Below are 12,415 nucleotides of genomic sequence, written 5' to 3'. Positions count from 1 at the left end.
TGGTCTCTCAAATTTCAGGATTTTGAACTATTTCATATGTGGTAAATGCCATCAGGAGAGCTGACCATCAGCCACAAGACTGCATTGACATTTCTGGTCCTGGTCCTCACAAGAAACCTCCCCAAGAGCATCAGTGACTCCATCTTCAGAAGAAGGTGATGACTTGGGTCTGACATCAAAGCCCAGGTTTGCACTGTGTAGCTGGCCCTCATCTTACCCTATGGAATTTACTTTTGTTCTGCAAAGAGAATGTGGTTTCTAGGGGGGAGGGGATATCATCATTCCATATGGAACTGCTAGGCAGGGTGGTAAGGGAACAGAGGGACAGACCCAGAAGATGCTGCTTCTCCTGCTCAGCTGTCTCCTGCTTGCCATCAATGGGGAGAGCTGCCTTGTCTGCTGGCCAGAACTGTCTGCATTGATAGACTATGATCTGCAGATTCTTTGGGGCACCCCAGGGCCACCCACAGAACTCTCCCAAAGCCTCCACACCCTATTCCTGAAGGATCGTGTCTTTGTCAAACCCTGGTATCTTGGTGAGGCACAGCCTAAAGATCAGGGATTCCTTTACCTGGCTTGGGCTCTTCTTATACCCCGAACTGCCCTTTATCCCGTGTCCCGTTCTCAGATCAGGACCACATGGAAGAAGCAGCAGCCGAATTATTCTATCACGTAGATGAAGCCATCAAGAAGTTCCGAGATAGTGAGGAAGCCCCCAGGCTTAGGTTGATAAAACCCAGTCCCCAAAGTCACTCCCAGAAGGCCCAATGGCCTGGGGTGGGGATGTGTGGTGAAGAGTGGTGACAGATACAGCAACTGTGTGCTCTGTGCAGTTTTCGTTTAAAAAACTGACTTGAATTCCCAACCTTGAAAGAGTTATGCAATTGATCTCAACTATAAAATGTGGATGATAAATGAACCCTTCCCCTCCTCTTCCTCCCAGATAAACCATCACTTTTGGAAGAGATTCATATCCAGAAGAAGGTGTTTACTGAGAAGTTGGATGAGATATCTGAGGAGCTGAAGGAGAAGGGTGAGAGGTGGAGCTGGCCCCCACCCACCACCCAGTCCTTCACCTCCCCAGGACTGAGGAGAGCAGAGCCTAGTCTGCAGCCTTTCCTGCATCCTTTCCCAGGAGCCCCCACCCCTGCCCACACACTGGATGCCTGTCCACGCCTCCTCCCAGCTCCCTTTCCTGCTCACACCCCAACCCTTCCTGGCTCTGTCTGCCTCCCCAGCACCTCAGTTTCTCTACCATCTCACTCTCCCTGGCAGCCTGCAACAAGTCCTGTGGTAAGTAAGTGTGGAGACCTGGGTGGGGGAATGAGGGGTGAGGTGCACATGGCCCTGGCTAAGGCTCCTGCCTATCCCCTCTCACAGACCTACATTCCACATTGGAGGTCATGAACTGTGCCAACTGCAAGACACACTTCCTCACCTGCAAAGACCCAGCTCTTTGCCCAGGTCAGTGGCAGCAGGTCAGCCTGCCTCTAGCCTGCCCCCACTCCATCCCAGATCACTGTTGTCTCTGTCTGGATCGCCTTCATCCTCTGCCCAGCCCCAAGCTCTTCTTTCTCTCCATCCTCACCAGAGAAGATAACACCTGCTGGGATTTCTTGATGTCATACGTACAGCTTCAGAGCCATAGAGGACATGTTCTGCCTCTAGGCAGCTTAGTCCTTTTTCATGGGACTGAAACTGAACTCTTACTTGTCTTTCAAAGTCCAACTAAAAATCCTGTTTCCTAAGAATGTTTCCCCGACCAGCTCCCACCCCCTGAGGCTCATCAGCCCTCCTAGTGGCTACTTCTCCTCTGCTCTGTCCTGCTTTGCTTCCCCTGTTTCCCTCCTAGAGCACAGGGACCATATCCCACTCCTCTCTAGAAATATGTGAGGCACACAGTAGGTGCTCAGTAAGTGTATGCAAACAAATGACTGAGTGGCAAATAAAAGGAGGAAAGAACGTAGTGAATAAAAGGAAAAGAGAAGAGGCTTGGATGGCCCTCACTGTCCCCCAAACACCTGGCTCCCTCTTTTATATCCTCAGCCAGTACTGGGAATGCCTTTGTGTGGGTTGTGAGCCTTGGCATTATTCTGTTCCTGGCATCCATAGCTGGAAGTGGGTGAGTGACTCTCCCAGCCCCAGAATCCCTAGGAAAGACACACCTACTCCTTCACTAACCTACCTCAACCCTGTTTCCTAGTCCAGATGGTACATTTTCTGGCGTGAGAAGAGGAAGAAGGAAGCTGAAAAGGTGCTGGGAAGGGAGACCCCTGCCAGAATATAGGGCTCCCAAGGAGGGAAAGCTGGGGGAAGCAAGGCTGGAGGCCCCAAATCTGACTCCCACCGTCTGACATCCAGAGCACAGTGAGACCAGGGCTGGGGCTCAGAAGGCCCCATCTCCCCCTAGTATAAGCACAACCCCAGGGCCAGGGGTCCAGAACACAGTGGTAGCAAAGCTCCACAAAGTGTCCTCTGCCTATACCTGTTCCTGTCCCTCTGCAGACCCTGGGCCACTGTGCTCCCCGACTTGGACAGATGATCAACATAGCCCTCCCGCCCTCCGCTCCTGGTTGGGTTTGGCAAGCAGGAGTTCAGAGGGACCGAGGCAAAGGCATGTGAGAGGTCAGGACTTTTCTCTCTCAGCAGGAACCCAGCAGTTCACTGGTCTTCTGCAGCTGAGCAGAGATAGTGCAGTTGCTGTCAGGACGCTCTCTAATCACTGAGTTCCAATAACTCTCCTTCCCTGACCTGCTCAGACCTGGGGTGGTCGCAGTTCTGTCACCCAATCAATGGACCACCCTCTGTCTTGTGGTTTCCCTATGTCCATACCTTATAAATACCTTTTATTAAAATACCTTCTTGCTATTCTGATAGACTGTAGCTTCTGCTTCCTGCGGGGCCTGGACAGACAAAGCTGGCACTGTGACCCTCCCCATGCAGTCCTCACAGGGCTTGTTCCCTCTCCTCACCCTCCCTCTGCTGGTCCACCACCCTTCTTCCTCCTGAAATGCCCCTCTCCTCCTGCCCTGGCCCCAGCAGTGGTAAATCCACAGGTTCAGTCTAGCTTCACCTAATTCCAGCACCAGAGGTGAAAGCAGAGGTGGCCTGGGTCCCTCAGAAGTCACTGTCAGATACTGAACAGAGGCAGCGAGAGGCCAGCTGATGGCCCAAGGACTAGCAGAAGAATAGGCTCTACAAAAAAGACTCCAGGTCACATTAACAGACCTCATCCACATCCTGGCCAGGACGTACACCCTGGGGACATCCAGGTCCCCAGTGGATCTGGTGCTGTTGGCAATGCTGGCTCTGCCTATTTAAACCACTGACTCTGCCTATTGAGGGTAGAGAGGGCTTTGCTTCCTCCTGCTCCATCCCCGTGTCCTTTTCCTTGTCTGCCTCCAAGGCTGCCAGAGTAAATGGAAACTCTGAGTCCCCCAGGCACAGTTCTGCCCATTCCCCCTCACCCTCAAGCCCTTCCTCATTGGTGCTCCCACCCTTATCCTTGACTCAGGCTCTGCTCTGAGGTTAAATGGGACCCATCCAGCAGCTTTGGAGCCACTACCAGGTCTGGAGCCCTGGTCAGCAGGTCAACTCCTGGGTGCTGCAAGGAAGCAGTCCTGACGCCAGGGCTAAGTACAAGTAGCTGAAAACCTGCTCTCAAATCCTGGCTCTGACACTGTTCCCACATCCGAGAATGCAGGGAGGATGTCAAGCTTCAGCCAGGTCGGTGTGCCCTGTCCTAGGAGCCCCTTGAGTTCATATTTGCCATCCCACATTTGCTCATGCTGCGGGTCAAAATGTAACACCCTCAGGCCTTCCCCTCACCCCCAGTCTATTGAAATCCTGTCAGGACCCAAAGCCCAACTCCTGAAATCAGACCTCTTGTCTCTGTCGGTCTTACTGGTGCACCCCCACCCCCCAAGCCGGCTTCCAGAGCTAGTGGCCAGGCTAGAAGGGACCTGTCTCCATCAGTACCACCCTGCTGTAAGGGCCACTCCTTTGACAGAGGTGGAAGGGATTACAAGAGACTGAGTCAAGAGATATATATATACCATAAATGGCAACCAGGACAGGGAGCACAATGGCCAAGGGTAGCTGTGGGTCCCCAACTGTAGGTATCTCCAACCCCTAGCCAGGAGGATCAAGGAAGACCCCGTGAAGGTGGTATCTTCAACTGGGAGGAGCCAGAGAAGGTGGGAAGGGAGGCAGGAGTGTTTTCATGAAGGTTCAGTGTTGCAGAGGAGTGGAGGTAGGAGAGACTTTGGTTCAGTCAACTCTAAGAAGTGTGATATGGCTGGAGGGAAAGGCCCAGGTAAGAGAGCAGTGAGAGGTGGGACCCACAGAGGCGCCTAGGTCCAAGGGGAGCTGAAGCAGGTGGACAGGGAGGACTGGAGGGAGGCAGTGGAAGGTTTCCCAGAAAGAGTCTTCTCTGGGAGGACTCCAGAGGGGGGAAGGGTGGACATGCCCAGGCAGATGTGGTTCCACATGCTTGAAGCTGAGGTGTTCCCTCCATCCATCTCCACAGACCCTTGCTGCCTCACAAAACTGAGGAAGCGTCCATAGATGGAAGGGTTTTGGAGAAAGCATAGACATAGCTATAACCATATGTGAGAATGTCCTTGTAACCACTCTGGATGACTGAGCCAGAGCCTCCAGGAAGTCATGGACCTCCAGGAAATTGTGGTTCTCTCTGTGTGTCTGTGAAAGCAGATTGCATTCTAGGACAGAAGAAAAGCCAGGTTTTCATGGTGGTGATGTTATTTTCCTATTTGTATTTAAATTGGGACTTAGACCATTACCTCAAAGTATCCAGAGCAACTGCTTTCTGATGCATCCAGTGAAAATAGAAAATCCTGAGTATAATTTATGAGTCTGTGTTTGTATGCACACATCTCTTATCAACAGATTTTTTTTACTAGTTGAGGGCATATTTGCATTAAAAGTAGACACTGAGTTCTACTAGAGTAGAAAGATTAAGGAATTTTGAGTCAGGTAAATCTTGGTCCAAATATAGTCTCAAGAGGATTTTATGTTTCCAGCTATGAAAGAGCAGCTTTTAGCACACCCACACGACCCCCAAGGGCAACTAAATACAAAATACATCCAAAGAGCAAAATAAAACAAAAAAGTCTATTTAAGGTTCCAGGTCCCTATGTGTCTAAGATCCTGGAAGGCAGTAGAGCTCTCTGTGGTGAGAGCCCTATTTCCTGCAATGAGCTGCCCCTTGGCACTGGCGAACTTCAGCAGTGCAGGCTGAGAGGCTTGGGGGGAGGGTGCTGGCCTACAGATGCCTGCAAAGAGCGGAGAAGCAGCAGAGGTTTCAGCAATATCATGGGCAAGAGGAAAAAAACCATGGGGTTATACCTTGCCAAGATGGAACGTGAGGGGTCCAGATTCCTGAAAGTACAGAGGTGCAGAAAAGGCAAATAAACGCATTGCATCTATTTGCCCCCATCACTCCTGAAGCGTTTCTCTTCCTAACCATCATAGGCCCAAAGACAAAGAAACCAATCAGAAAATATCTGAAATGCAATTTATCAGAGAGCTGCATGCTGGGGAACTAAAAATTAGAGTTGGTGATCCACATAGGAAGACAAGATTTTTTTTTCATGTTTATTTATTTTTGAGAAAGAGAGTAGAGGCAGAGAGAGAGGGAGACACAGAATCCAAACCAGGCTCCAGGTTCCGAGCTGTCAGCACAGAGCCCGATGTGGGCCTCGAACCCAGGAGCAGTGAGATCATGACCTGAGCTGAAGTCGGATGCTTAACCTACTAAGCCACCCAGGCACCCCAAGGCAAGTTTTGATAAACACTCCAAGGTATTTATCGGTGGGAGAGGCAATAACCTAAAAGAAGGTATACACCAGAGGCAGATCAATCCTTACAAAGTATGGAGCTAAGCCTCAAGGCATCATAGTCTCTGACAAAATTTAACAGACTATTCTTATTCTATATCACTACCGGGGGCTAGAGTAAATATTTTCAGAAGGAAAATAATATCATCTAAAGTCACTGCCCTGCTTCTTTACAATATCCAGTATTCAAACAAATATTAACAAGCGTACCAAAAACAGAAGCAAGAGAAAAATCAGACAACAGAAACAAATCTACAAGTGATCCAGATATTAGAATTATCTGATATAAATTTTAAAATACGTGTGACTCATGCATCCAAAAATATTCTTTGCAGCTTTATTGCAATAAAATTGACATTTAATATCATGTCAGTTTAAGGGGTCTAATGTGTTAATTTGATATACTTACAAAATTGTAAAACATGGGGTCCCTGGGGGACTGAATCAGTTACATGTCTGACTCTTGATTTTAGCTCAGGTTCGTGAGTTCATGCCCTGCATCAGGCTCAATGCTGGTGGTGGGGAGCCTACCTGGGATTCTTTCTCTCTCCTTCTCTCTGCCCCTCCTCCACTCATGCTTTCTCTCTCTCTCAAAATAAATAAATAAAATAAAATATTTTTAAAAAATTAATTTAGAAAGAAAGAAAACTTCAAAACAATTACCACCATAGCATTAACTACCATCTCCATCACATCACATAATTACCATCTTTTTTTCTGGTGAGAATATTTAAGATTTGCTCTCTTAGGAACTGTCAAGTATATAATACGACATCATTAACTATAACTATGCTGTACATTAGATCTCCAGAACGTATTTGTCTTATAACTAGTACCCTTTAACCAATATCTCCCTGTTTCCCCTACCCTATGCCCAGTTCCTGGCAACCACCATTCTATTCTGTTTCTATGAGTTTGGCTTTTTTAGATTCCACAGATAATAACATACAGTGTTTTCTTTCTCTTCCTGACTTATTTCCCTTAGCATAAGGCCGACAAAACTCATCCATGTTGTTGGAAAAGGCAGGAATTTCTTTTCTTGTGGCTGAGTAATATTAATATATTCATACTTATATGTATATATTCACATATATATTCTTATACATAGTTTTATTTATCCATTTATCTGCTAATTGGCACTTAGATTGATTCCATATCTTGGCTGCTATGAATAATGCTGCAATCAACAGGGAGGGTAGATACATCCTCAAGAACCTGTCTTCATTTCCTTTGGATATATACTCAGTTCCAAAATTTCTATTTGGTTCTTTGACACATTTTTCTATCTCTTAATTGAACTTCTTGTTTTGTTCTTGCCATTGTCTTCCTGATTTCATTAAATTATTTGTCTATGTTCTCTCTGACTACCTTCAGAATAATTATTTTGAATTCTATCAGGCAATTCATGGATCTCCATTTATCTTGAATCAGTTCCTGAACTTTTACTTTGTTCCCTTGGTGATGTCATGTTTCCCTGATTCTTCATGATCCCTGTAGCTTTGATGATTCTTCATGATCCCTGCTTATTTGAAGAAGCGGTCACTTCTTCCAAATTTACGGACTGATTTTAGCAAAGAAAAACCTTCACCTGTTGGAAGGGGCATCTTAGAGGCTCCAGTTGGTTTAGGGGGTACTGGGTTGGTGTGGGGGGTGGGGCAGTGACTTCATCAGCTCAGGCTGTTGGGCCCACAGCATCAACAACTGTATGATCTTTGGTGAATACAGCAAGAAGTCCACAGACTGCATGTGTTTTGGTATCCTCAGTGCACTTCTACGCCCAGTGTCTCTAGGTCCAGATAATGTTACTCATTCACAAATATTTCATACTCAGCCATAAGAAAGAATGAAATCTTGCCATTTGCAACAACATAGATGGAGCTAGAGTGTTATGCTAAGCATAATGTCAACCAGAGAAAGACAAATACCATGATTTTACTCATATATGGAGTTTAAGAAACAAAACAAATGAGCAAAGAGATAAAATGAAAAAAAGGACAAACCAAGAAACAGACTCTTAAGTATAGAGAATAAATTGATGATTACCAGAGGGGAGGTGGGTGGGAAGATGGGTGAAATAGGTGATGGGGTTAGGGAGTGCACTTGTCCTGATAAGCACTGAGTAATATACAGAATTCTTGAATTACTATGTTGTATACCTGAAACTAATAGAACACAGTATGTTAACTGCACTGCAATTAAAATAAAAGAAAATTTCACTTAAGCATTTAAAAATAAGTAAATAAATGATAGGTGCCAGAGTTGGGGGGAGGGGGTGTATTATGTATTTTTCAACAAATGGTGCTAGCAATTGGTCATCCATAAGCAAATATGAGCCTGGACTTCAGTCTCACACATTATTAAGAACATGAACTCAAAATGTATCATAGGGTTAAATGTAAAATATAAAACTATAAAACTTTAGTGTAGCACATAGGTGGAAATCCTCAGAATCTGGGATTGGACAAAGAATTCTTAGATAACACCAAAAGCACAATGCATGAGAAGAAAAATCCATGAGATAAATCAAACTTTATCAAAATGAAAACTGTTACCTGTGAAAGACCCTGTGAAGAAGATGAAGAGACAACCCACAACCTGGAAGGAAAGATGTGCAAACCACACATCTGACAAAAGGTGAGTGTCTAGAACAGATGAAGAATTCTCAAAACTCAGCAGTAAAAGTCAAACAATCCAATTAGAAAATGTCCAAAAGACATAAGAAGCCATTTCACAGTGGAGGATATACAAGTGCCAAATAAGTACACAGAAAGATATTCACATCATTACACACGAAGAAAGCACCAGCAAAAACCACAATGAGATATCAGAGGGTGCACTAGCCTCCAGGACTGACAGTGCTGGTGGGGACATGGGGCAAGTGGGGCTCATATGACCTAAGAAGGAATGTATGACAGTGCTGCTGTTCCACCTGGGAGTTGGGGTGATGAGCATATACCCCCAGAACCCACAGGTTTCTGAGCTGCTTCACTGTCAGGGCTCCAGGATGTCATTCCTCTTGGCCAGTCTACCAGAGTCTACCAGTGTTCCTGCTGATGAGCAGGAGAGTCATGGTACAAGGCCTTTTTCAGAATCTGGCAGTGCTCTTATGTACTTCAGAGCCTCACTGGTCAGTCTGGAGCAGCCTAGACAAGACCCCAAGCCCCCAGCAAGGCTGCCCTCTGCTCTCCCCTCCCAGTCACCAGCCACCAGCCACTTCTCCCATTACAGCCCTGGCTGAATCTCCTAGTCTTTGCTTCCTAAATCTGCCATGTCCTCCGTTACCTTCCACCTGTGGTCACACTGAGCCTCTCCATCAAGGAAACGCATCCCCTGTGTGTCCCCACTCCACCACACACCTGCCAGAGACTCTGTTGGATAGCAGGAAGGCATCTGACAGTTTTCTCATTTCTATTCTATGCACATGCTTGTCACTTTATCTCATTTAACTGTACCAACACGGAGAAAGCCTTATAATCTTCTCTTCGCAGATGAAGAAATTGAGACTCACTGAAGTTATTACTTACTCAGGCACATCTTTTTTCCAAAGAGCATTCCAGACTTTTGCATACAATCTGGAAGCTGAAAAGAAAAGCTGGAAACTGAGGACTAATGAGAAGTTTTGGCCTTCACCCTCACATTCCCACTGCAGAAGTTTTAGCGCAATGCCTCTGTCGGTGGTCGTTTCTCTCATAAGAATGAAATCTGGCCTTATCCCATCTGTGTTTCCTTTATTCTGCCACTGCTTGGTCTGCAATGGAAAATGCCACTTGATCATGTCATTTCTTCTTCTAAATCGATTTTCTGACTTTGTTTTTTTGTTTGTTTGTTTTACAAATAGTTTATTGTCAAATTAGTTTCCACATAACACTCAGTGCTCATCCCCACAAGTGTTCTCCTCCATGCCCATCCCCCCGCCACATCCATCGGTCCTCAGTTTTTGTCCNCTGTACGTTGATTTTGTACCCTGCAACTTGGCTGAATTCTTGGATCAGTTCTAGTAGGCTTCTGGTGGAGTCTGTCCGACTTTGTTTTAAAGCATTTATTGAGCACCTTCAATTGCCAGGCACTATGCTAGCTGAATTATCTAAACTGTTCTTTCTTGGCCTCCAACATACCCCTTTAGAAAAGGTTATTTTCCCACTAAATGCCATGCCCCACCTTTGTTTCCATCAGCTCGCATACTATAAAGTGTGGACATGTGAGGGTGGCATGCACTGGCATATACGCTCAGAATGCACAAGATTCTGAGAATGCCATATTTCAGGCCAAGACTCGAAGAAGTTAAAAAACCAAAGGTGCCCCAGTAGTTCATGAGCCAGGATTTGAACCCAGGTCCATCCACCTTCAAAGACCCTGTACCAAATTTTCCTTCTCCTCCCCTGACTTCGTGGTAAAACAGCTACATACAGAGAGGTCAGGAGGGGGCACCAAAAAGACACAGAGGCCATTTGAAGGAAGAGAATCTTGACAGAAAGGAAGCAGGTTATTAAGAAATGAAAATGTAGAGCCCATCCTGTCAGAAATAAACCATTAACACCTTATGGTGTTAACTGATAGCAAGTGTTTGATAAGGATCCCATCTCCTTCATGAAAGAGTCGTCTAAACAGAAAAGAACATATCCTCACATTTGTTTGAAGTTAGGGATCAATATTCTCTGCCTCAGGAAATCCAGAAAGCCTTTAAAATTCCTATGTGGCAATGAAGACCACCAGACACTCCTGGAGACTGAGCCCATACTCTGCAAATACATAACATCTGCCAGAAGGGGCAAGACACCTGGGCCACTTCCCAGAAGGAGAGGCTATAGCACTTGGGAGAGATGGGCCACGGCCTCCCTGCTGCTGGCTGCAGGAATAGTGACCTGTGCATCACTCTCCTGCTTTACATCACTACCATCCTCATGACTTCATTTTGTTTTCAAAATTCCCCCCAAAAAGAAACCAAGATGTGGAAGAAGGGTCAGCGCACAGCTGGGTGGTAACAAACAGGACAAGCCCCTAGCTTGTCCAGTGCTCTTTTCACTGAGCCACACACCCTTTTTCCGGAGTGTCCATTTCCATCTCTAAGCTACAAAAAAGCCCCAGGTCTAGAAGGGCTCAGATGGTGCTTCTCTCTAGAGTTACTGCTCCAATTTCACCAACTTTAGGACGAAAGGGAAAGGAATGAACTGACTCTGGGAAGAGGGATTTGCTTAAAGTCCTAGAACTTTCTAACTTCAGAGGACAACTGCTTGTTGAAACAGTAAGCTGAATGGTGGGAGAGGGAGAAGGCAATTGGGAAGCAAACATCAACTCCATATACATAAGCGGTACTGAATATGTCATTTATTGGGCAACTACCATGCACCAGGCACTTGATCAACATTAGCCCTTTGCATCTTCACCATGATCATGTAAGCTGTGACCCATTAGCTCCATTTTGATGATGGAAAATTCAAAGTTCAGAGGGGTCTGGGTCACCCACTCAAAGTCACACAGCTGGCCAATGAATGGGTTGGGTCTGTGCTAGCCCAGAGCCCTTGTTCCTTCTACTGTACCACATAGCCTCCAACAATGGCTCCCCAACAATGGGGCAGCTCCCTCCAAAAGGCTGCCTGTACTGCCAGAAAGAGTCAGGCAGTGGTGGGATGGACTCAAAGACTGTAAGCTCCCTCTGACCCTCAGGACTGCAGTTAGAAGCACAGATACTACAGTCGGATTACAAGGGTCCCAGCCTGGTCCATCACTCACCAGCTACATGATCTGGGAAAGTTGCTTAACCCCTGCTGACTGTCAACTCCCCAGAGAGATGACCAAAATAACGCGTTGGTTAAGCAAAGCCAGGCTTGCTGCTCCCTGCAAGGAGAGCCGTAGCCTCATAGACAAATGTCAGAAGGAGGAAAGCAAAGGTAGGATATTAATGAGGTGTGGATGGCCTGGTTCAAATGCAGGGGCCCTAACTGCCACTAGACTGGGCAAAGTTCACAGTTCAGTAGCATTGGTGGACACAGCAAGGAGGGATGTGGAACAATGCTTGACCTGCATTCAGTCAGTTGATGAGCCCAGCTAAACAATCGATGTTTTTAGAAGAGGTCACTCACCTTTCTGAGAGAAAGTTAAGGAGTCTATTACCCAGATAAATGGGTTTTTAGAAAGTTTTGAAAACAAACCAATTAAAGTTATTTGCAACTTCATCTTCCTGGGCAAGAAGTTCCTACAGTTGCAGGTGCCTGGGTGGCTTATTCGGTTAAGTGTCAGCTCAGGTTATGATCTTGTGGTTCAGCTCAGGTTATGATCTTGTGGTTCATGAGTTCAAGCCCCATGTCAGGCTCTGTGCTGACAGCTTAGAGACTGGAGCCTATTTCAGATTGTGTCTCCCTCTCTCTCTGCCCCTCTCCCACTTGCGCTCTCTCTCTCTCTCTCAAAAATAAATAGAAAGCATTTTTAAAAATTAAAAAAAAAGAAGGCCCTACAGTTGAAAAGTCATGTCAGTGCTGAATGTCCAACAGGAAGCTCACATTCATGCAGTCAGTAAGCTCTGAAGTGTGAATGATTTCAGTTCTTACCCCTGTTCCTCA

The 12,415-nt window shown here is 46.2% G+C and overlaps 1 protein-coding gene across 5 annotated transcripts; it reads left to right on the top strand.

Annotated features, from left to right (window-relative positions):
- The first annotated feature begins 318 nt into the window (after positions 1–318).
- Positions 319–2,876, top strand: TEX51 (testis expressed 51). Of its 5 annotated transcripts, none has more exons than XM_077766726.1 (8): positions 319–536; positions 629–703; positions 944–1,033; positions 1,276–1,293; positions 1,381–1,464; positions 2,047–2,122; positions 2,209–2,254; positions 2,650–2,876. In XM_077766726.1, the coding sequence occupies exons 1-8, from the start codon at positions 338–340 to the stop codon at positions 2,680–2,682; spliced, it is 621 nt and encodes a 206-aa protein (XP_077622852.1). In that variant the 5' UTR covers positions 319–337; the 3' UTR covers positions 2,683–2,876. The 5 variants fall into 5 exon arrangements, with proteins under 5 accessions (XP_077622852.1, XP_077622848.1, XP_077622849.1 ...); XM_077766722.1 differs by having other exon boundaries at positions 2,506–2,876; XM_077766723.1 differs by having other exon boundaries at positions 2,204–2,254.
- Positions 2,877–12,415: the final 9,539 nt, after the last annotated feature.

This window comes from Crocuta crocuta, unplaced genomic scaffold, assembly GCF_008692635.1.
Source record: "Crocuta crocuta isolate KB4526 unplaced genomic scaffold, BGI_CrCroc_1.0 scaffold5, whole genome shotgun sequence".
NCBI classification, from domain to species: Eukaryota; Metazoa; Chordata; class Mammalia; order Carnivora; family Hyaenidae; genus Crocuta; species Crocuta crocuta.
This window is presented reverse-complemented; position numbering and strand designations above follow the sequence as displayed.